This window comes from Myiozetetes cayanensis, unplaced genomic scaffold (assembly GCF_022539395.1).
Source record: "Myiozetetes cayanensis isolate MyiCay16 unplaced genomic scaffold, myiCay2020 scf26, whole genome shotgun sequence".
Classification (NCBI taxonomy): Eukaryota; Metazoa; Chordata; class Aves; order Passeriformes; family Tyrannidae; genus Myiozetetes; species Myiozetetes cayanensis.
Genome location: NW_026087477.1, coordinates 3889743 through 3911362, shown reverse-complemented (window position 1 = coordinate 3911362; position 21620 = coordinate 3889743). Strand labels below are relative to the sequence as shown.

At 62.0% G+C, this 21620-nt stretch overlaps 2 protein-coding genes across 7 annotated transcripts; both read right to left on the bottom strand.

Moving 5' to 3' along the window:
* Positions 1 to 71: 71 nt before the first annotated feature.
* On the bottom strand, positions 72 to 4666 carry CIRBP (cold inducible RNA binding protein). 3 transcript variants are annotated; one of them, XM_050321293.1, is made up of 7 exons: positions 3835 to 3943; positions 3635 to 3741; positions 3045 to 3183; positions 2870 to 2954; positions 2715 to 2779; positions 393 to 485; positions 72 to 228 (listed from the first exon to the last, which is right to left on the bottom strand). In XM_050321293.1, exons 1-6 carry the CDS (start codon positions 3935 to 3937, stop codon positions 481 to 483), a joined length of 504 nt encoding a protein of 167 aa, XP_050177250.1. In that variant the 5' UTR covers positions 3938 to 3943; the 3' UTR covers positions 72 to 228; positions 393 to 480. The 3 variants fall into 3 exon arrangements, with proteins under 3 accessions (XP_050177250.1, XP_050177252.1, XP_050177251.1); XM_050321295.1 differs by lacking the exons at positions 72 to 228; positions 393 to 485 and adding exons at positions 1614 to 2372; positions 4501 to 4666; XM_050321294.1 differs by lacking the exons at positions 72 to 228; positions 393 to 485 and adding an exon at positions 4501 to 4666 and having other exon boundaries at positions 1614 to 2779.
* Positions 4667 to 5147: 481 nt separating this feature from the next.
* Positions 5148 to 16518, bottom strand: LOC126643131 (collagen alpha-1(I) chain-like). 4 transcript variants are annotated; one of them, XR_007629684.1, is made up of 3 exons: positions 16392 to 16428; positions 15531 to 15624; positions 5148 to 7356 (listed from the first exon to the last, which is right to left on the bottom strand). XR_007629684.1 is itself a non-coding variant. In XM_050321298.1 (3 exons), exons 1-3 carry the CDS (start codon positions 16486 to 16488, stop codon positions 5627 to 5629), a joined length of 333 nt encoding a protein of 110 aa, XP_050177255.1. In that variant the 5' UTR covers positions 16489 to 16518; the 3' UTR covers positions 5148 to 5626. The 4 variants fall into 4 exon arrangements, 2 of the variants coding, with proteins under 2 accessions (XP_050177255.1, XP_050177254.1); XM_050321298.1 differs by having other exon boundaries at positions 5148 to 5768; positions 16392 to 16518; XM_050321297.1 differs by having other exon boundaries at positions 5148 to 5768; positions 15569 to 15624; positions 16392 to 16518.
* Between the last annotated feature and the right edge of the window lie 5102 nt (positions 16519 to 21620).

The window sequence follows — 21620 nt, the reverse complement described above, 5'->3', positions numbered from 1 at the left end:
ACCTGGGCTGTGCACCAGATAAACTTCCTGCCAAAAACATTCTCATGTTTACCACAAAAGTACCACAGAGATTTGGGGGTTTCCACATTGCAGTATTTTATTCTGCCTTAATTATTGACTTGTTCAATTGACCCATGTAAAAATCAGCACCACCACTGCTCTGGGCTCTTCATCTCCCCACTGCACTCAGGGTCTGTCCTTCTCGGTCTTCTCTGATGCCTTTCGGTGCTGAAATGAAATAGAAGAGAATTAGAAGGTGGGTAAAGATACAGAGACCCACAAAAGAGGGCTAATGGGACCACTCAGAGCACAGGGCTGTGAAACAGAGATACAGCAAAGGTTTTGGGTCAGGAAAAGCTCAGAGGGCGAGGGGTGGACAGAAGGGACGTTACCTGGTTGGCAAACTCAGTCTGGCATCCCTGGAACGCAGCTCTGCTCCCTCAGGATCCGCTCAGGCTCCGGGCCGTGCCCCTGGTCCCTTCAGCCTGCCAAAGCACAGAGGCATTAACAGGAACGCCGGGCAGAGGCTGCACGTCCCCCACCTCCCCCACACAGCTCACAGCGTACGAGGGTCTCACAAGCCATCGCTGAACCCATCACACCACAAAGCACAGTCTGGGAAAACTGTTCCGGGCCGGCTGCTGCCCGTGCTCAGCCAGCCCATGGATTGGATCCCTAAGCAGAGAGTTAACACTTGGACATGGCTGCTTAGGAAGTGTGGGCCATGGGAAAAAGTTAATGGCAACAAGTAGGATGGCAAAGAAAGCTACAATTAAAGTGAGCAACTTAATGAAGTCTAGGAAGAGTCTCAATAGATGAACACATATTGAGTCAGGGAGTTCGTTCCCATCTTGCTTCCGTACCTACAGCAAGACACGGCTGCATGCCCAACTCTGATCTGTGGAACCCAAGGTGTGCCACAAGCCAAAGGTTGCATACGGCATGGGTTAAACGTTTTTTCCAGCAGCTGACCAAAATTGTCAAAAGGAATATTTCACAGGTACATTAGACTTTCAAATGAGCTCTCAACAAGAGGAAGGATGCGGACATGAGCAAAAGGAGTTACCTCGAATTACAGGACTATTTCCACATATGAACTAGCCAAGAGAGCAGCTCTCGTCTCAGAGGTTTCTGTTGGAGGCACAACACTTCTTTTCTCCAAGGACACTGCAGTTTCCATTTGCTAGCAAAGAATTCTTAGAACTTGTAAGCAATGACACAGCTACCTAAGCCCGGCATTCCCCTACATCGCACACGCGCTCGGCACGCAGGGAACAGCCCAGGGACTACAGCACTGGCTCTTCTCTACAGCTTCCCAGTGTAGGCTACAGCAGGTTTGGAGCAAACATCCATCAGCCTTCCTAACACTCCGACTGCGCTTTGCTCCTAACACACCCTCAGGTTTGTACTTCCAGCCTCTAGACAAGTTTGACTGTTTTATGTGGAATTTGTTGGCCAATTCACATGTCAAGACCGATTTTAGGACTGAATTCCAGCACCTGGTCAATCGTCTGGCTGGCTCTGCCACTATCCCTAATCTTCTCTCGCTCCCAGACTGTTCTTCGTCTCCAAGGGTTGTGTTGTGCAATGAAATGTAAATGTCAGGAGCAGAGTTCATTTCAGACGGTCTTTTAATAGGCTTCGTAAAGCCAAAGAAAACTGTATACAGGAATCCTTTACCACTTCAAATACAACAGCAATGGAATATGCATATTTCTTCCAGTAAAAAAGGACAATATAAATAAACATTTTCAAGAACCTCTTTATGGTAAGTTTGCAAGTCTAGTTCTGGGTCATTTACATCGTTACAACAGTAAAAATACCGTTATGCGGGTTGAACATACAAGCACGTTTCTCTTTAGATATATCAAGGTGGTTTGCCTTCCAACGGAACCCAGGCCGCATTCCTACCTTGCTACACTAAAGGAATGTTACAAAAGACGAAGGTAATGCACTTGGAAAAAAAAAAAAATAGTCCACAGCTTGTTCAGCTTCCAGTGAACATCGGTTCAAGGTCCTTTCTAGCTCATAAGAAACTGAATTGGGGCCCCAACTTTAAAAAAAAAAGAAAAAAAGAAAAAAGGAACACCTTGGCTCATCATGGAGGATAAAATAAAATCTGAAGTGCTTTCAAAAAAGATTAAAACCACTTGAAAGCAGAGCTTTCTCCAAGACAGTCTAATCAGACCATCTCATCTCAGAAGCTGCCAGGCTGTGTTTGACAAGATCAGAACTGATAATACTACAAAAGTGAAAATACAAGTAGATGTACTACACAATAACCATTTCAGCGAAGCTCCAAAAATCTTTATAAATACAGCCATTGGAAGGACGATCTTGAGTCAGGAAGGATTTTTACTCGTTGTGTGTAGCTGAGGACAAGAAGCAGGCACAATTGTAAAGGCACTGAAGCAAAGACAAGTTCCAGCATTTTACTCCCTTGCATTATTCCGAGGCTACTGCTACTTGGCTACTGTGAGATCCCCCACCCGCGGGTCAGAGCGTAAGGGCAGCCGAGTTTGGGCTCCAGGAACAACCTTTTTTAACACTTGCTTTGCCTGAGATCCGAGCAACTCCTGCACATGCATTAAATTAGAATCTCCCGGCACCACCACGTCCACAGCCTGAGCCTGCCCCACTCCAGGCTCAGGCTCAGCAGGTTCAGAGCTCCTACAGCACACGGACTCAGCGCTCCCGCTCGGAGCGGCACTTACCGTAACTGTCGTAGCTGTCTCTGTAGGAGCCTCCTGAGTTCCTGTCCCCATAGCCACCTTGACTCCTGCGGGACAAACAGCAACTGCTTCACACCCGCTCAGCCTTTCGTGGGACACCCACGGGGGCTGGCAGAGCTCCCCCCTGACCCCCTTACCTGCTATTATAGTAGTCTCTGGAGCCGTTATAGCCTCCGCTTCTGGAATCGAATCTGCTGCCGCCATAGCCTCTGTCTCCACCTCCTTGGAGAAACAGGGAAACCAGGCTTTATTAGGCAGCCTGACAAGTGACACCCCCCCTCCAGGCCCCGAGGGTCACCCCCACGCTCTCACCTCTGGAGAAGCCGCGGCCCCGGCCTCGGCCCCCGCGGAAGAAGCCCCGGCCCCCCGAGGACCCCCCTCTGTAGCCACGGGATCTGTTCTCGGAGGATTTCCCAGCCTGGTCCACTCGGATCTGGCGCCCATCTACGGACTAAAACAGAACCACAGTTAGCCCATGCACAGTTCAAATATCCGGACAGCGAAGCACTCGTGCAGGGAGTTACGCAGCTTCACATCAGCTGAGCACTACCAGAACTTACTGATTCTGACAGAATAAACGCTCTATTTCCTGTCACGACTAAGCCAAACACACAAATAAACTGGCATTTAAACTTGATGTAATTCCTATTATATAGGAATTCCTATGAAATTCTATTATTTCACAGTTTTACAGGTAAAATCATACAATTTTTGTATCAGGTATAAATTGCTAAACACACATTCGTAACTTCATGCAGCCACATTATTTACATTTGTATAATTTCATGCATTTAAAACACTGACATTTATTTGTTTTTCTACACAGACTGAACAACAGCACATCTCCCCTGATTCTCTTCCTAGGTTTTAGAAATAAATAAACAGCCCCAGGGCCTGCTCACCTTCCCGTTCATGGCCATCATCGCGTCTTTTGCATCATCGATGTTTTCAAAAGTAACAAACCCAAAACCTCTGGATCTCTGAGTCTCTCTGTCTTTAACCACCACGACTGTTGAAAGGAAAGGTGAAAAAAAAACCCATCAGCACCTGGGGAATGTAAAAAGCCAATGGAAACCAGCACAGTTTGACTCTGCAGTCTCACCTTCTGAAATCTGTCCGTATTTAGAGAAGACTTGCTCCAACGACTGCTCGTTGGTGTCGAAACTGAGCCCGCCGACAAAGAGCTTTCCCTCGTCTGATGCCATCCTGACCTGCCAAACCAGCAGAACCAAGTCAGCGACTCAAAAAAACACATTCCCAACAAGATCCGAGAGACTAAACCGTTCTGACGCCACCTCTAACAACAGCGAAGCGAGCTGGCTGCCGTGCGAGGCCCCTCACACGGGCCCCGAGGCCGCGGCTGACGCCGAGGGTGAGGGGGGGGCTCCTGCAGGCCCCGCTGCCCCCGCCCGCCCGGGCCCAGCGCGCATGCGCGCACCGCGGCGCCGCCTGCCGGCCGGCCCGACAAATTGCCACCTCCTCCCGCCCGCCGCCATTTTGCACGGCCGAGGCCCCGTCGCCATTTTGTTTCCGCGCGAGCGTCTCCCCCTCCGCGGCCCCTTCCCCTGATCCCCCCACACACGCACACGGCCCAGCCGGACCCGCTCCGCCGCGCTCCCCGCGCCCGCGGCTCACACCGAGCGCCGGGGCGGGCGCCGCGGCCCGGCCTATCCTGTGACCCGGCCCTCCGCCCCCGGGACGCGGCTTCGCTCGGCACAGCTCCCCCCGGCCCAGCGCGGCCGCGGCCGCCCCTCACAGCGGCGCTCACCGGTGCCCGGGCGGTGCGAGGTTCCACACAGCACTTCAAAGCCTCAGCGCAATGTACGGCGAGCCTGGCGGGGCGGCGCCTTATAAACGCCCGCGCTCCGCCCCGCCCACCTCATGAATATGCAGATTAATCCCGCTGCAAGGCGGGGCGATTACGCCGCCAAAGCGCTGCCGCCGCCGCACCACCCGATTGGGCGGGACCTTATTAATATTCATGAGTCGCGGCGGGGACGAGGGGAGGGGCGCGCAAACAAAACGGCGGCGTGGCCCCGCCCTCTCCGCCCACGTGGGGGCGGGGCGCGGCGGGCGCCGCCGATTGGCTGCGCGCGCAGGGCGGGGGGGAGAGCCCCTGTGAGAGGGAAGGAAGTGGAGGCCGCTGATTGGTCGTTGTGCTGTGCGCCCCGCCCACCCCGCTCGCGGGGGGCGTGCCCGCGCTGCCCCAGTTTCGCGCCCTTCTCGCAATGCGGCGGCGGCCGCAGACAAAGGGGCCGCCTCAGGGGCCGCCGCCATCTTGGGTGGCGAGCGCTGCCCCCGGCCGGGCCCGGCCGCTCCTCCCGCCCCGTCCCCTCCTGTTCCCTCCGGCCCAGGGCCCGTCCTGTCACCGCCCCTCCTCCCTGCCCCGCGGCCCGCAGGGAACCATCTCCCCAGCCTTCTCAGTGTTGTCCCACACACACACGGTCGGGAGAGCTCAGCGCGATGAGTGTGAGAAGCAGCCAAAGCAACAAAAGTGTTGTTCGAAGCATAATAATAAAAGATCTTTGCTCAGCCCGTTTCCCACTGGAATGTTTTAAAAACTCACCCTGAGGTTTCCCTAAGGTGAGAACGCCTCCAGCAGTAAAAACTTCCATATTGAAAAAGATAAACACGTGTCTCAGTGAGGGGCTACGGGGTTTTGAAAAAGCCCTTAAAATAAAAATGTTCAGTGTTTCACACGACAGTTACAATCTCGTGTATGCAGAAAAGTGTTTTAAAATGTAGGAGAGAAAGGAACTTGAGGGAGGGAATAAATATGTGGGAGAGGAGGAGACACGCAGGAAGGAACAGGGGAAGGAAACACAGCGAGGATGGGGCTGTGGTGTCACCGTGGGTGTCCCCTGCGCAGGGGACAGGACCGGACACATCGGGGGTCACCGTGGGTGTCCCCCGTCCAGGGACAGGTCTGGCCACGTCGGCGCTGCCTCCAGAAATTCCTCGTAATTCCCACTGCAGTCCACAGCAGGAGCGTGGTCGCCCTCCTCCCGCTCTTCTCCGGTCCCGGTCAGAGGCAGGCTGCACGGAATAAAGAAAACCACTGGAGGATGGAAATCAGGACTCCTTGGTGATTGATTTCCAAACCGAGCGCTGAGACAGAGAAAAACAAACGCAGGGAGACGCAAGGAAATGTGCCTGTGATTGCTCTGTCCAAGCAGGGAGCGCCCATTCCCTGTCTCCCAGAGCACAAAAATTGGCCTTTTCCTCCCTGATGTGTTGTTACACCTTCAGCATTTGCAGGAAAAGGGCTGTTTGTAAACATCACATACAGTAATTATGAAACCCCACCAGTGGTTTTTCTGAGCACACAGGCCTGCGGGGATGGGACGCTGCCACCAAAGTGATCAAAAGCACCTAAAAAGGCCCAATATTGACAACAGACCAAGACAATACTATTATTACTGTTTTCTTACTGTGAAAAAATTTACTCAGTTTCCAGACCTGAGAGCAAATTAACAACACTGAATAATGATAATTTACATTTTTATATATATACTTAATTGATATTTAGTAAAAATAAAACATCTATAATAGAAGGTGGACTTCCTTGTGAGTCCCTTCCAACTCAGAATATACGATTCTGTAAACATGCAAAGAGCAAGAGTTAAAAAACGGGATGAAACTGTGAATAGAAGGAGAAAGTAGTACAGTATTTTATGCAAATGAAAAAATTGATTGCTGGTTTGAGACAGGAATTTCAATTTTAAATTCTGGGTCTGAATTACTGAATAAGTCTGGTGGGTTTTTTTAATTCCACCTAATTTTGTGTGGGGCTGAGTGGTCTGCCAGGAGCCTGGAGGAGCAAGGAGGTGCATCCACTGTCATTGCAAATTGATTTTTGCCCTTCAAGAGGGAAAAAAGATCCCAGCCCTGCACTTTGATTAAATTAGAGACCCATTAACATGAGCGTTTCTGGCCCGTGATGAGGGCAGATAAAGTGACCTTGACGCACAGAACCCTTTTCCAGCCACCCTGGGACGTGGCGGGAGGAGCTGTCAGCCTGACACCATCCCTGCTGCAAACTCGAGGGACAAACACCAGGATTCACAGGGGTTGACTCCTCACACGAAGCCAGGCAGGTCGGATGTTTTGAGAATAACACCGTGAGCCTTCTCTGCTCCAGAGGAACTCGAGTCCCAGCAGGATGAAAGGCTCGTGGGAGCAGCGCAGCTCCTGTGCCAGGGAACGGCGAGCGCAGCCCTGCCTGGATTTGTCCCAAAGGGCTGATTTTGGTCTCACCTGGCTGTGTTGATGCCTTTGCTTTGGCACTGACAGAGTCACCCAGTGAATCCACGAGAGCTGGGCCGAGGAAACCACGCGCTGCCTGCGCTCCCGCCCCAATTCCACAGCTCCCAGGAGCTCTCCGTGCTCCAGATCTGCTCGGTGCTCACCCAGGGCATCAGGCACAGTGTGTGTCACGTCAGCCGTGGCCTCGATGATCCTCGTGGGTCCCTCCCAGTGCAGGGGATTGCATGAGCAGGCTGCACACAGGGGCTGCAGCAGCCCTGTGTCACCTGCCCGGGGGGCTCAGGGACGTCTCTGCACATCCCACAGGCTCCAGCTCCAGCTGGAAGCGGTGCTGGGATCAGGACAGGAAGCAGCTCACCTGGCAGGTTGCACAAGTCATTAGGGCAGTTAATTAAGCAATGAAACAACACAGGATTCAGGTCCTTAGATCAAACCTCCAGCAGCTGCAGGGCCCTGCCAGGGGGTCCTGAACACACGACAGCCCAGAGGCAGAACACAGAGGTCACTCTGCACCAATCCTGCCCCAATCCCTGTGTAAGCTCCAGAGCCTCACCCGTGGGTGTTTTCTGTGAGGGTCCCACTGAGCAGCACTTGCTGTGGTGTTTGTAGGGACCTTTCCCAGTCCCTGCACTCCTGGCCCATTTCCAGGGCACACAGAATTGCCCAGAGCTGTGCAGGAGCCCAAACCTGCTCGGCAGCCCTGGCACCTGCTCGGGAGCCAAGGGCAGCCCCCGCCCCGGGCACCACTCTGATGAGGTTCCCAAATCCCAGAGCAGCTCCTCCGGGGAGGGGAGGGCAGCGCCAGGGGGAAGGATGGGGCAGAGGGTGCCCAAGCGCCTGGGACAGCGCTGGGCGTCTCTGGTCTGGGGCTGTGCCTTACCCAGGGCTGGGAGGGAACACAACCATCCCTGAGCCCACTCCTGCTCCAGGCTCTGGCACCGCGTTCCTCCCCCTGGGCCTTGGGGAGCCCCCCAGATGGGGGCACAGCAGAGGGGGCACAGCACAGGGGGCACAGCAAGGCCCAGCACATCCTGAACAGCAGGAGAGCCACCTCCTCTCCCTTTGTTTTTGCTGGGACTGCAGGGAAGGAGGGAATGTGAGGCTGGACTGAAGCAGCCATCCATCAGGAACCTCCGGCTCCTTCCCCGTCTCCCTTCAAGCTCAGCCTGTGCCACAGGCAGAGATGCCACGGCGTGGGGGAGGCACACGGAGCCTTTCTGGCACAGGAGCACTCACTGTCCCCGGCACATGGAACCTCAGTGTCCCCGGCATGGAATTCTCAATGTCCCTGGCACAGGAACCTTCTCTGTCCCCGGCATCTCAGCCCTGGGTGACCACACACTGTCCCATAGCAGCCCTGGACCCAGGAGCAAGGAGCAAAACACTGAGCCAGGGCTCAGTTTGGGAACTGGCAGTCCCAGAGCCCCTGGGAAAAAGAATATTCCCTTCTCCCTCACTCCTGTCCCTGAGGGAGTTGCTCATCCAGCTTTGCAGTTGGAAAGAAAAGCCCTGACGCAATCCTGCTGTTGCCATGGCGAGGAGCTGGGGCTGCTGCGCTGCCCTCGGCCCGTTACTGTGACCGGGATTTACCGAGCTGTAGGACAAAGGCACAGGGAAGGGGGGACTGGATCCACAGGGATCAGATCCACAGAGAGAGGAGGCATCGGGTCCACAGGGAGTGGGGGGATTGGATTCACAGGGAGCAGAGGGATTGGATCTGCAGTGATGGGGGGATTGGATCCACGGAGAGCAGGGGAACTGAATCTGCAGGGAGCAGGGGGATCGGATGCACAGCAAAAAGCTGGGATGCACAGCAGCGTTGGGATACCCAAACCAGAGTATCAGGAAATGAGCCGAGGTGAGGGGGGATTCGGGGCTGGGAATGCCGGTGCACCCCAGCTGAGGTGAGGGGGGATTCGGGGCTGGGAATGCCGGTGCACCCCGGCGGAGGTGAGGAAGATGGTGAAAATAAGCATGTGGTAACCATGGCAACCATGTAAGTGCCTTGGCGCTGAGCAGCAGATTTATCAGGGCTGGTGCTTCCCAGCCAGATTATGGAAAACCAAATCCTGTGTGTCAGACCATCCCTACCTGCCCAAACACAGCCAAATTTAGAAACAACTGCTCCCAGCACACAGCGGCTCCAGCAGTGGCCTTGTCACCCCACGTGGGCCACAGTCGGGTGTTGCCGTGGGATTTGGACCCTTTTCCAGCACTCCCAGCTCACCGGCGTCAGCACAGCATTCCAGACACCGTCACACAGCGATGCTTTACCAGCATAACCCCTTCCCCTGCCAGCTCCGCCGCGCCAGAGAGCCTGGCCATGCCACGGCATCCAAACCTGCCTGGAAAACCCAGGTGGGGGCTGCCCCACCCGTGGGTGGGCTCTCCCCGCAGCACCCCCCATGTGGGAAGTGCCTGCTCCGGTGTGGGAAAAGCTGCAGCAGCAGCAACGTGCGGTTTGTGGCTCCCACCTTCCCTCCTGTCACCCTCTCGGCTGCATTAAGGACTCAGCTCAGTTATATAAGTGCTCATTAATCATCATCTAAGAGTATTTGCAGCATCGAGTTCTTAAGGGCAGGAGATGCTACCCGAGGACAGGACAAGCAGCCTCTGACCGCGCGGCACCGAGAGACCTTGTGGGACAGAGGGCTGGAGATGTGGGAAGGATTTATCCCCAGTCAGCAGGGGGAAAGCTGCCAGGAACCAGGAACGCAGCATGGGGTGAATTACACACCGAGGAGAGCCAGCCCCGGTGCTGGGGGAATTCAGAGCTTTTCCAGACCCCTTGGGCCCCTCCACGCACCCCCTCGCACTGGTGGTGGCACTGCCTTAGGCCATGGGGACCAGGTGGCAAAACCTCACCCTGGGGTTTGCTGACACCATTTGCAGTGGGGCCGATGGTCCCACACCCCCCTCAAGCCCACGCAGGGTGGCCTTTGGTGCCGCTCCCTGCACGAGGGTCCTGGAGCTCCCCAGAACCCCAGTGTCCCCCCAGGACCCCACATCCCCCCTATCCCCCTCTTTGCTCCGCAGCTCCTCGCCACGTTCCTGCGAGGGCACGTGAATCCCCTCGAGCCCCGCAGCCCCCCCGGGTGGGTCGATTGCCACGGGCACGTGGACGGCCCGGGCAGAGCGAGCCGGGATCTGCGGGAACAGCCGCGATTGCAGAAATCCCTGAACTGCAGCATCAACGTTTTTTCCTGCCCAGAAGGTTCCCGCGCCCTCGCATGAGCTCATCCTGCACCGTCCCCTTTCTGCGCCTCCCGTAACTCAACCTCTCCCAGCCCTGCGCCGCAGAGCAGGAATGAGACCCGACAGCGGAGCAGATTCTTGGCTCCCTGGGTCACTCTCTCCCCGCGCTGCCTCTCGGGAAGCTCCAAGTCAGGCGACTCCTCTTTTTTTTCCCCTTAAGGTGGGGAAACGAGTCAGGAAAGTTCCCCCATGCTCCCCCCGCGCTGATCTGAATGGGGGCAGGTAGAGGCAGCGTCTGTGCCTCCAGCAGCACCACGCCTGCCCTGGGAGCCGGGCGTTCCGCAGGGAAAGGCCGGATCCTGGCACTGCACTGGCTGGTACCACCCAGATCAGCTGCCCTGAGCCGAGGGAGCAACTCCTGGAGCAAAGGGCTTTTTGGGAGTTCACCCCTAGCCCTCCATTGGGCAGGGGGATGCCCTTCCTGGAGCAGCCAAGACCCCCAGCATCCCACTGACCTCACACCTCTGCAAGGAGCCACAATGCTCATCCCAGCCCATCCCAGCATCCCACCACCCAGTGAGCTTCCTCAGACAAACCTGCACAGAACCCCCACTTCCCCACAGCCCTCCCTATATATGGGGAGGAGACAGGTGCCCCCAGCCCCCCTTGGGGTGAGCTGAAGGGGAGGGGGGAGCTGAGCTCCCCAGTGCGCTGTCCCCCAGATGGCAGTGCCTCGTAGCCCAGTGCCGATGGAAACCTTCCCTCCGAGCCCCGAAAGCGCAGGAAGCAGCAGCAGCTGCTCCCAGCAGCCCTGAGCTGCCCCAGAAAGCTGAGCTCCCCCAGCACTGCCGCCGTGCCGGGAGCTGGACACGACCTGCTTCCCAACGCGGCATGGAGGATGGGACGGAGCTGCAGGACCCACACCGGCCCCACGCCCCCCAGACCAGCGGGGACCACCAGGAACCGACACCGGCCTGCCCTGGGCTGAGCCCCCTCCTCAAGAATCTGAAAGCGCAGAAAGCAGGGTGCGGGCGAGGGCCGGCGGGAGGGGGCTGCCATTGTTCTGCACAAAGGGGGTCCCTGCCGCGGCCCCCCCGCAGCGTCCCACGGGTGCCGCGGTGCTGGGCGCTGCCGTGGCCGTGGCAGCAGAGGGCAGCCACGCCACACGCACCGATCCTGCCCACGCGGCACCGCGCGCGTGTGCCTGTGCGGCCCATGCGTGTGCCACGGCCCCGCTGGCGGCGTCACCCCCTACCCCCAGGGCCTGTCTGTGCCCCATGGCTCCTGGCTGAGATCCCAGCACTCCCCCAGCACCCCTGATCCCACACAGGGTGCTCAGGGTTGCGGCACCAGCAGCCTCGGGCTCTGCCCACGGCCACGGGGTCGAACACGTGTGGCCAAAGCAGACGTGGGCTCCCCACGTGGACCCCCGAGCGCAGCAGCCCTGGGTGCTAGAGGGTGCAGGGAGCAGCGGGAGTTGCCTGGGGACAGGCACTGCCTGCCTGAGCCCCTCCAGCCCCCCCAGCCCCAGCCCCGCTGGGGTCTGCAGCTGCCTGGCTGTGCTGGAGGCCGTGAGTGGTCCCTGGGTGGTCCTGGGGCTTCCCCAGCGCAGGGCCCAGTTCCAGCCCCCTCCGTGCTCCCCTTACATGCCAGAGCCAACCCCTGCCCCAGACCCCCTGCAGCCCCCCCAGGGGGGTCCCACAGCCGGCGCAGTGCAGCCACCAAACACTGCTGGGCCCCCCGAGCCCCCGGCACAGGACCTGCACACACATGTGCAGCCACACACCTGTGCAATCACACACATGTGTGCAATCACACGCGTGAATCCAGCCAGCCCCCCACTCAGCGCCGTGGGCCTGGGCCCCTCGGCATCCCCCCCCGGCAGCGTCGCCATGGCAACGCTCCAGATTTATCAATGGAGACACTGCAGGAACGCTCTGGGGGAGGAGGGAGGGAGGGTCTGTGAGAGCTGGCGGGGGAACAGCCGGATGGCTGGGGGGGCTCAGGTGCAGGAGGGTCTGTCACACTCGCAGGGCAATGCACGGGCGGGTGTGGGGGTGCACTGTGCACATGCGTGTGCGAGGGGAGCACGAGCACGGCGCCCTGGCTGGCACTGGGGGCTGAGGAGGGTCCATGCCCTGCCTGGGCACAGAGGGAAGGTCCTGTGGTGGGGCAGCCCCTCCCTGCCTGCATCCCTGCCTGACCTCCTGTCCTTGTGGCTGGTGACAGCAGCAAGGGACAGAGCCAGCAGTGCTGGCAGGTCCCAGCTCCAGAGGGAGCCATGGCCCATGCAGGAGTGGGGGACCCTGATCCCAGGGAAGTGGCTGACACAATACCAGGGGGTGTCAGGGCACTGGGGTTCCCCCTTCCTGGGGAAGTGCTGCTGGTTTTGCACGCAGGCTGTGACTCAGGCACTCGACTCTATTCCTGTCCTGTCCCTGACTCAGCGTGTGGCTCCAGGCAGGACACGCTCCCACCATGGGGAAGGGGAAGTGCCACACGGACCTGAGGAGCAACAACATGCCCAGCCTGTGTGGGCCCCTCACCCTGTCCCCCCTCAGCGAGGCAGGAGCACACAGGGCACCTGCATTGACCCCCCAGGCTGCAGCCCCTGCCTCTGGCCTCATGGGCTCTCTCTCCCTCCCTCCCGAGGCGCCCGACGCCTGGGGATGGGCACAGCTGCCCACGTAACCACACCCGCCAGGAACGTTCCCTGCAGCCGCTTCCAGGAAGGGCTGGAGAGGAGGAGATGGGGATGGCGGGTTCACACCAGCTCAGCACTTTCGCAGCCCTCACCAGCCCCGTCACACCCGGCTCTTCACACGCCTGCTCACACCCACCCCCCCCAAGCCCGCCCCGGGCCCCCAGCCAAACCCACAGCAGAAAGGGTGGAAAAAAATCCAGTAAACGACCGACCATTTTCCAGCTCCCCACAAAACATTCCTGACGTTCTGGGTGCGTGTGCGCGCGAGGCCGCGGGTCACGCTTGGACTCGCTGGTGGTGACGGCACAGCCCCACCCGGGGTCGGGGCGATGGACCCTGTGCCGGGGCACAGCATTGCTCACAGCCCCCCAGTGCAGCAGGGCCCGGGACAAACACCTTTAGACTGAGAACAGACTGACCTCGGTTCAGCAGTGGGACCTGCAGGTCAGGGGCTGCAGGACCGGGACGATGCAGGGCTGGTGGGCAGTTGGCTGCCACCCCCCCTCACTCCCAGCCTGGCAGGCATGTGGCTGAGCCGCAGGGTGCCCGGGCAGGCCAGCTGTGCCATGGGCTGGGTGGTTGCCTACGGTTGGGTTTTACACCTGCAGGCCCAGGGAGAGGCCACGCGGCTCCAGCCCAGGTGAGGCTGGACCTGGGAAATCCCCGGCTGTGGGAGCCAGCTGCCCGCCCGGCTCCGGCCACTGCAGCCCCTGCAGCGAGGGCGAAAGGCAGGTGTTTGGGGATCCCAGGAATCACCAGGGCCCGTCACCCCCTGCCCCAGGACCCCCGAGACCATCCTGCTGGCTGCGGGGCAGGGGTTCCCTGTGCCTGGACGTGTCCCTGTGCCTGTGACCCCGCGTGTGGCAGCAGCTCTGCTGTGGGGGCTCGGTGACCGGGGTGCACCGACGGCTCCCCGGTGCTGGGGCGAGGAGGAAGCTGCCGACACAGACTCGCCTGTTTGTTTGTTTAACACATGAGTCATTCACCGATCACAGCGTCCCGATCACGGCGTCCCTGTGTCCGTCCCCACCTGCCTGTGCTGACTCACTGCTGGCCGTGACACCCCAGTGCCACCCGCCGGACCCTGGCCCTGCGCAGGGGCTGCAGCCCCACGGGGACACGCGGGGTCTGCCCAGGAGGGCAAACCCTGCCGTGCTCGGCACACCTGGGGCAGGAGCTGGTGAGGGCCAGGGCTCAGGGGGCTCTGCTGAGGTCAGCAGCAGCACCGTGCAGGGTCACAGGTGGTGACACAGGGCAGGAGGCCACAGGCAGCGTGGGCAGTGTGGGCCAGGGCGAGTTCAGCAGAGCTGGAGTGGCTGCACCAGTCATTGCGAAAGTGAATCTGGTGAGCAGGGCCTGGGAACTGGCGAGTGGGGAGGGGGCAGCTACTGCACCTTGCTCTGACTCACGGAGGCTGCCCGTGCTGTGGCACTGCACCTTGTGCACTGCATGGCACCTCCAGCACAGCACCTCGGGCACCACACGCACCAGTGACCCCGACACAGCACCCTGAGCACTGCACAGCACTGCTGCCCCTGGCTCAGCACCTCAGCACCACAGGGCACCACTGACCGCCCCCTCTGCAGCCAGCTGTCCCCTGCCCAGGTCCCTGGTGCTGCCTGTGGCACCCCGGACCCCCACCCGGCACTGGGCCGGCAGCCAGGGCAGCTGCAGAGCCTGGTGCCAGAGGTGGCTGAGCGCCAGGGGCAGGTGGAGCCGCTGCCACACCCCAACCCACAGCAAACCCAGGGCAGGTGGAACAGCCCCAGCCCCTGCACAGAGGAGCCCCCCGCGTGGGAGCTCGGGGCAGTGCCTGGCACCGCTGCCTGGGGGTGGCACAGCTGCAGCTGCCCGAGACACCCCGGGAAGCGTGCCCGAGCCGGAACCCCGCGGCCAGCTGGGGCGGGACTCGGGGCAGGTCACTGCCACCTCGAGCACCCGCGGCTGCCTCCTCCCAAGCGCCCAAAGGCACTGGGGTCCCCACGGACCCCATGGACCCCATGGTCGAGGGAAGGGGCACGTGCCCCCAGCACTGCTCCCAGCAGCCCCACAGGGACCCCCAGAACTTGCTGTGACCCGCCAGGCCGGCCACAGGTCCCACGGGCTCCACGTGGCCACGATGGCCGGAGCGGCCGGGGGGTGGGGAGGGGCAGGAATCCAGGACTGAGTCACGGCTTCCTCTGCGAGCCCGTGAGTCATCCCGGCAGCGCCAGGAGCCCGGCCCGGCGTGCAGAGCCCACGACTCGCACACGGCTGCATGTGAGGGCAACCCCCGGCGTGAGCACGGCCCTGAGCACCCACCCACCCACCCTGGCAGCGAGGCCGCGGGGGCTCAGAGCACACACAGATACAGATGTGCCCAAGGCATGAGCACTAACACGTGTGTGCACATGCACACGCTCTCCTGCCCGTGTCCTCCACACACACGAGCTGCAGGAGAACCCGTCTGTGCAACACACACGCGAGTGCAGCCATGTGAGGACCCACGCTCAGCCCCACACCAACCTGGAGCACTGCCCTGTCACACTGGCACCTCAGCCCCTGGGCTAGAGCCCACCTGTGGGGCTGGAGCTCACCTGTGGGGCTGGAGCTCACCTGTGGGGCTGGAGCTCACCTGTGGGGCTGGAGCTCACCTGTGGGGCTGGAGCTCACCTCTGGGGCTGGAGCTCACCTCTGGGGCTGGAGCAGCAGCTTCTCCTCCACCTGTGGCTCCTCTCTCCAGATGCCCTGGGGAGACAGAAGAGGCTGTCTGGAAGATTCGTCCAGCTCCAGTTCCCCCCCATTCCCCCAGCCCCTGGCACACTCTGGAGCTTTCTGCCACAACCCACACAGGCCCTGTGTGATGGGTGCCCATGGCACCACATGTGTCCTCCCCACACAACTGGACCTGGGATGCACAGGAGGGTGGTCGCAGGGTCTGCACAATCCCCTGCACACGCAGCCTCGGGTGCACACGTGTGACCTGCACCCACACTCATGTGCAGGATTGGTGCACCCCTCTGCCACCCTGCAGTTCGTACCCCTGACACCCACAGCCCCCGCACTCCCTGCACCCCCCGGGGCGTTTCTGGGAGGGTCCCCACCACTCTGGGGGGCGGTTTGCATTCCGCAGCGCTGGAGCTCAGTGCCACGACCACAGAGACGGGGGGAGGGGGGAGCGGGAGAAGGTCAAGGTTAAGGCTGCGCCAAGCCCGGCCCACGATGGAAACCGCCGGGGCCGGGCTGCTGCCCCAGCCCGGGGGGCGAGGGAGGGCCGCCCCCGCCGACGTGGCAGCCGCTGCCCGAGGCTCGGGGGGCTGAGCCGGCGGGAGTCTCAAGGGAGCCCTCGCCCTCCCTGCAGCCGTGCGAACGGGGGGACCCCAGGGCACAACCTCCCCCCGGGCACAACCTCCCCCCGGGTCCTGCCGCCAGGAAAACGCCCCCACCCCCGCCGCCCCCGCCCCCGTCACGCACACGGACCCTCGGGCGGTCCCAGGCCCCCCCACCGTGCGTACCGGGGGGCTCGGGTGGCGCAGGGACCCCCCGGCCCCCCCTCAGTCCCGGGGGTTCCGCGGCCGCGCCGGGTGTGCGGAGGGGGGGGGCGGTTGCCATGGTAACGGAGCTCCTCGCGCCCGGGATGAATGGGCCGGCAGCGCGCGCGATCTATGAATGAACGGGCCGGGCGCGCGGAAAGCCCGGGGCGGAGCGCGGGGCGCGGAGCGGAGCCTGCCGGGTCCAGCCCGGCCGGGCCCCGGGGGGAGCCGAGGGGTCCCCGGGGGAGCCCCCTTCCTGCCAGCCGCAGGGCCCCAGCCCTGCCCAGCCTCTTGGCCCCCCACCTCCGCCTCTGTGAGCGGTTCCCAGAAGGCAGGATGGGAGGGGGGCAGGATGGAGGCGGGGGAGGGGAAGGATGGGGGGAACGAGGAGGGGGGCACCGCCTCATCTTCCCAGCAAGGTCTGGGTCAGCCCTGGGTGTCACCGTCCCCAGGACGGCCCGTTCCCAGCACAGGCCAGGGGCGGGGAGGGGATGGGGAGGGGGCATTCCTGGGCTGCCTGGGGGCTGAGTCACCCCCGGCCACCGCGGCCACGCGCACACGCAGAGACACGCCACGGCCACACACGCAGCGTGTGCATGCAGCAGAACACACGCGTGTGGCCATGTACAGGCACACGCAGCAACATGAGCTCAGCTGCAGCCGTGCACTTGGGGCACGTGTGGGCACACACAGCAACACACGCAGCCTTGGCCATGCAGAGACAACATCCACTCTCAGGGACCATGTGCACATACATGTACACACACGGGGACCTGCCGGGGGGTGCAGGCACGTGGCCCTCAGCACACACAAGGGCTGAGCAGCCTGCAAGCATCACCGGCACACACGGGGACCCCCCCAGCACCCCGCTCCTGGGAGATGGAGCCCGGGGGGTCGGGGGGCCCCCCGGGATGTGTCTGTGGGGGTGTGTGGCCGAGCGTCCCCGGGGCTGCATCACCGCTGACGCACTGTCACTACCTGTGGGTCCCGCTGCTATAAATAGCCCCGTGCACACCCCATCTGCTGCTCACACGGTGGCTCCTGGGGGGGACACCCTGCTCCGTGCCCCCTGAGCCACCGGGCCCAGGGGCCAGATGGCCCCTCGCCAGCCCTGAAAATCTGAGCGGTGTCCGGAGGTGGCAGTGGCACTGTGCCACCTGGCAGGGCCTGGGCTGGCAGGCCCAGCGTGGACGTCACCAGGGCTCCTCGAGGTCCTCGTAAACACGGTGACGCACCGGCACTGCGCTCCAGCCCCGTGTCCCCTGGGCCCCGCCACAGTGTCCGGGACCACGCCGTGGGGGCAGGACCCCCACAGCACAGGCTGCAGGGTTGGGGTGACACAGGGAGTCAGCCTTTGCCCACACCAGGGCCATTTAAGTGTCATCCCCTGTGGATGACATCCCCATTGGCCTGTGGAGGCCAGCTGGCTCGTGTCCTCTCTCACAGCATGTCAGCTGGGAGATGTTTTTGGGGGGTTCCATGGAGGTGGGGAAGGGGATTTGGGGTCTTTGCTTCTGGCACGGGCAGGCAGCCAGACTGGGACACCCAGTTTGACCAGTGCCGCTTCCCAGTGAAGCTCCTGCTGCTGCTCTGTCCCCTCTGCGACCCCAGCCCCAGCGGGTGGGGGGTCCCCAGGGATGTGCTGGCGCCGCGCCCCTGCTGCCCCCGTGATGTCACCGCCCAGGCACGCCGGGCTCTGCCGGCCAGGCTGGGGGGGCCAAGGAGGCCCCTGGGCTGGGCAGGACATGGGGGGGACCCTCTGTTCCCCCCCCCACCAGGCTGGAAGCGGGCTGGGGATGCCTGGGGGGAGGGAGGGGAAAGCTGAGCACACACCCACAACAGCCACGCGTGCACAGCCGTGTTCACACATGTGTGCACATGCGATACCCACAGGCTGTGTGTGCAGCCTCGCAGAGCAGTCCAGGGGTGCTGCAAACCCTCACTGCAGATGGGGTGCTCAGCCCATGCTCTGGGGACCCCTGGGGAGCCCCAGACTCCCCGCAACCTGGGCACGCTGGGGCTGCACCTGCAGCCGGGCTGGAGTGCACACATGGGCACACTGGCGGTGTGCACACGCGTGTGCAAGGGCCTGTGGACACGTGTGGGGCAGTGGGAGGCCGTGGGGAGCGCCCTGGGGCCGTGGCAGGCGGGCGGGGTGAGACATTCCTCGCGGCGCTTGTTATTTTATCTGGTTCAAAGTCAGTTCCTGGAATGTTTTTAATTCCAGGATCCGTCCCTGTGCCGGCAGCTCCCGGCCCCCCCGGCTGCCTCTGCACCCCACGCCTGGGCTGCCAGCCCACAGCCCGGCCCATGGCAGCACTGGGGCCTGGTGCAGGGGCCTCAGCCCCTCAGGGGTCTCTGCACCCTCAGGGATGCCCGGGGGTACCTACCCATGGGTGCCCCAGCCTTGGCGGGTGCCCCAGAGCCAGGTGGGGGGGACTGCCTGCAGCCCCACGCGGGGGCCGGGGCTCGCCCCCACCTGGGACCCCGCTACGGCAGACGCCGCGTTCCCAACTCGTGCCAGGGACACGCGGCAGCGTCGCCCACCCGGCGTCTGGCACCGCCGTGCCAGCCTCGTCTGCAGCCAGCGCCGGGCACAGCGGGGAAGATACCAGGGGCCTGCGGGGCTGGGGCTCCAGGACGTGCCCTGTGCCGGGGGGGAGCAGAGGCTGCTGCAGGGGTCCCAGGGCCGAGGGGTGGGCACAGCAGGCACAGGCACTGCACACACATGGGTGCACACGCGTGTTGGCAGGCAGGGGGTGCGGCGAGGCTGGAGGTGTTTGTGGGGTGCAGTGGGTGGGTGTTCAGTGCAAGGGCTGGGTGTGCAAGGACTGACGTGCTGCCCCACGCATGCCAGTGCCCGGGTGTGTCCGGCACCGCGGGGCCGCAGCGTGGCCGGCGCCGTGGGCGTGCGCAGGGCCCACGGGTGTGCCGGGAGCCCACGGGTGTGCCGGGAGCTCTGGGAGCTGTGGGAGCTGTGGGTGTTTCCTGGCGCACCCTCTGCAGTGAGGGCTGGGTGGAGGGACGAGGGGGGCACCCTCGCCAGCTGCCCACACCCAGCAGCCGTGGGTGCACGGACACACGCCCGTGTGCATGGGGGCACTCCTGCAGACACACACCCCTGTGCAAGGACACACACACTGCCAGGTGACACCCACGCTGCCCCCCCGGCAGGCGCCACACCGCAGGCATGACGCTGGCGCTGGGATTGCTCCATACTGGGAGCACTGGGATAAGCCTGGCAGCAGTGCCGGGTGCTGGCCAGGCTGGGGGCAGCAAGGAGGAGGAGGTGTTGTGGCACAAGGTGGTGCCCCATGTCCTGGCTTGTCTCCTGCTGTACCCCAGGCAGCTCCTGGGGGTGCCTGGTCCATCCTGTGCCATGCCATGCAAAGCCGTGCCATGCAGGGCCTGTCCCAGCTCACACCCTGCAGCACCTCCGGCTCCTCCGGGACCCCAAACCCTGAGCTGAGCTCACGGGATAGGAGCAGTTGTTGGGACCCCCCAGGACGGGCTGGGGGTTTGGGGTCCCTGGGGGAGCAGCCACAGCTCGATGGTGTGTGTGCCCCCCCCTGCACGGCTCTGGCACACGTCCCTTTGTGCACACGCGTGTGCGTGTCCCCCGCGTGCCCTCCCGGCAGCGATTGCCTTACAAGGTCTCCGTGTTGCTCCTGCCGCTGTCGGCGGCTCTTCCCCTTGCCAAATTTGGCACGGGCCGGGGGTGTCGGGGGGGCCGGGGGCTGCCGAGGTCTGCTCTACCCGAAATGACGTCAAAGCAGGGCGCGGGGTGCCCGGTGCAGCTCCTGTCACCGCAGGAACCTGAGCTGCTTCCGCTCCCACCCGGCTTCCTCCGGCGCTCGGCTGCTCGGGGGTCTGGGGTCCAGCCAGCTCCCCGTGGGAAGAACCACTGAGACCTCCATCCTGCCCACGGGGTGCTGAGTGCCCCACGGAGCTTTGGATTGTTCCCCCTCCCCAGTCCCCGGGTGCAGGGACAGGGCAGGGGGGACATGGCAGGGGACACACACAGGGGACCAAGAGCCACCTCTGCCCCCTCCCCAAATAACAGCCCCTCATGAGGATTCATCCACCCCCAGGTGTGCCCAGGGCCTGGGGGTGACAGTGTCAACATGCCACCATGTCAGTGTCACAGCGCAGCTCCAGGGGCATCCCAGCCCACGGTGTCCCCGTGCCCTGGCACTGCACAACCACTGACACCCCGGGAAACCTGGGGCTGTGGGAAGAGGGTCCCACGGGTGGGATGGCACTGACACACGTCCCCAGGGCCACCCCCATCCCGTCACCTTTCCTGGGGCAGGGGAAAACCACAAGGACACTGACCTGCAACCACAGGTGGGGAAACTGAGGCACAGCCAGGTTTGTGGTCATCAATCCCCCACCCTGGCCCGCAGCCACCCCTCTGTGACACAGGAGACCAGGAAGGGAGGGAGAGAGGGAGAGAAGGAGGCAGCACACACGGCCAGCCCAGCTGGTGGAACCGGCCTGGCTCCTCGAGGTGGGACGGGACCGGGAGCACCCGGTCGGATGAGCCCCCGCAGGGCCACGGGCCTGGGTCTGGCACCTGGAAAAGGTGGAAACAGCCCTGCCCTGGAGGATGGGGCAGCTCCATCACCCCCCTCTTCCTCCTGCGGGTACACACACGTATGTGAGTGCTGAGCACACACATGGGCACATGGCTGTGTGCACACATTGTGCAGTGCTGGGCACACATATGTGGACAGGTGTGCAGAGCACGGTGCAGCTGAGGACGCACAGCCCTGGGTGTGCACAGGCACACGGCTGGGTGGCACCGAGGTAGTGACCTCAAGGTGCTGCAGGCAGGATGAGGGGGTGTCCAGCTGTCCTGTGTGCCCCCCACCAACACCAACGGGGTGCCCAAATGTCCCCTTCCCCCCCCCATAACAACACCAGGCACGGCTGCATCCAGACTGCCCAAATTTATTTCAAAAATAAAAAATAAAATATTAAAGACCGAAAAAGCCTCGCTCTCCCCCCCGCCCCCCCCATCCCCGAAACACACACAAAAAAAAAAGACTTTTACAGACAAAAAACACGTCACGTGGGGGCTCTATTTGCACAGATCCTGACGGAAAAAAATCCAAGTCGGACAAGAAAAAGGATCCTACGGCCTATGAAGACTATGTCAGTATTGGCTCAGTCGGGTCATTAATGTCTATAAATACCGGCCCCGCGGCC

What these genes read in the sequence shown, in the direction of transcription:
- LOC126643131 (XM_050321297.1), bottom strand. Translation starts at nt 16,488, where the DNA reads ATGGCAACCGCCCCCCCCCTCCGCACACCCGGCGCGGCCGCGGAACCC. An exon ending in TGCGCCACCCGAGCCCCCCG is followed by an intron (nt 15,625 to 16,391) that starts GTACGCACGGTG and finishes CTGTCTCCCCAG; the next exon opens with GGCATCTGGAGAGAGGAGCC. An exon ending in CTGCTGCTCCAGCCCCAGAG is followed by an intron (nt 5,769 to 15,568) that starts GTGAGCTCCAGC and finishes TATTCCGTGCAG; the next exon opens with CCTGCCTCTGACCGGGACCG.
- CIRBP (XM_050321294.1), bottom strand. Translation starts at nt 3,937, where the DNA reads ATGGCATCAGACGAGGGAAAGCTCTTTGTCGGCGGGCTCAGTTTCGAC. An exon ending in ATACGGACAGATTTCAGAAG is followed by an intron (nt 3,742 to 3,834) that starts GTGAGACTGCAG and finishes TCCTTTCAACAG; the next exon opens with TCGTGGTGGTTAAAGACAGA. An exon ending in AGAGACTACTATAATAGCAG is followed by an intron (nt 2,780 to 2,869) that starts GTAAGGGGGTCA and finishes TTTGTCCCGCAG; the next exon opens with GAGTCAAGGTGGCTATGGGG.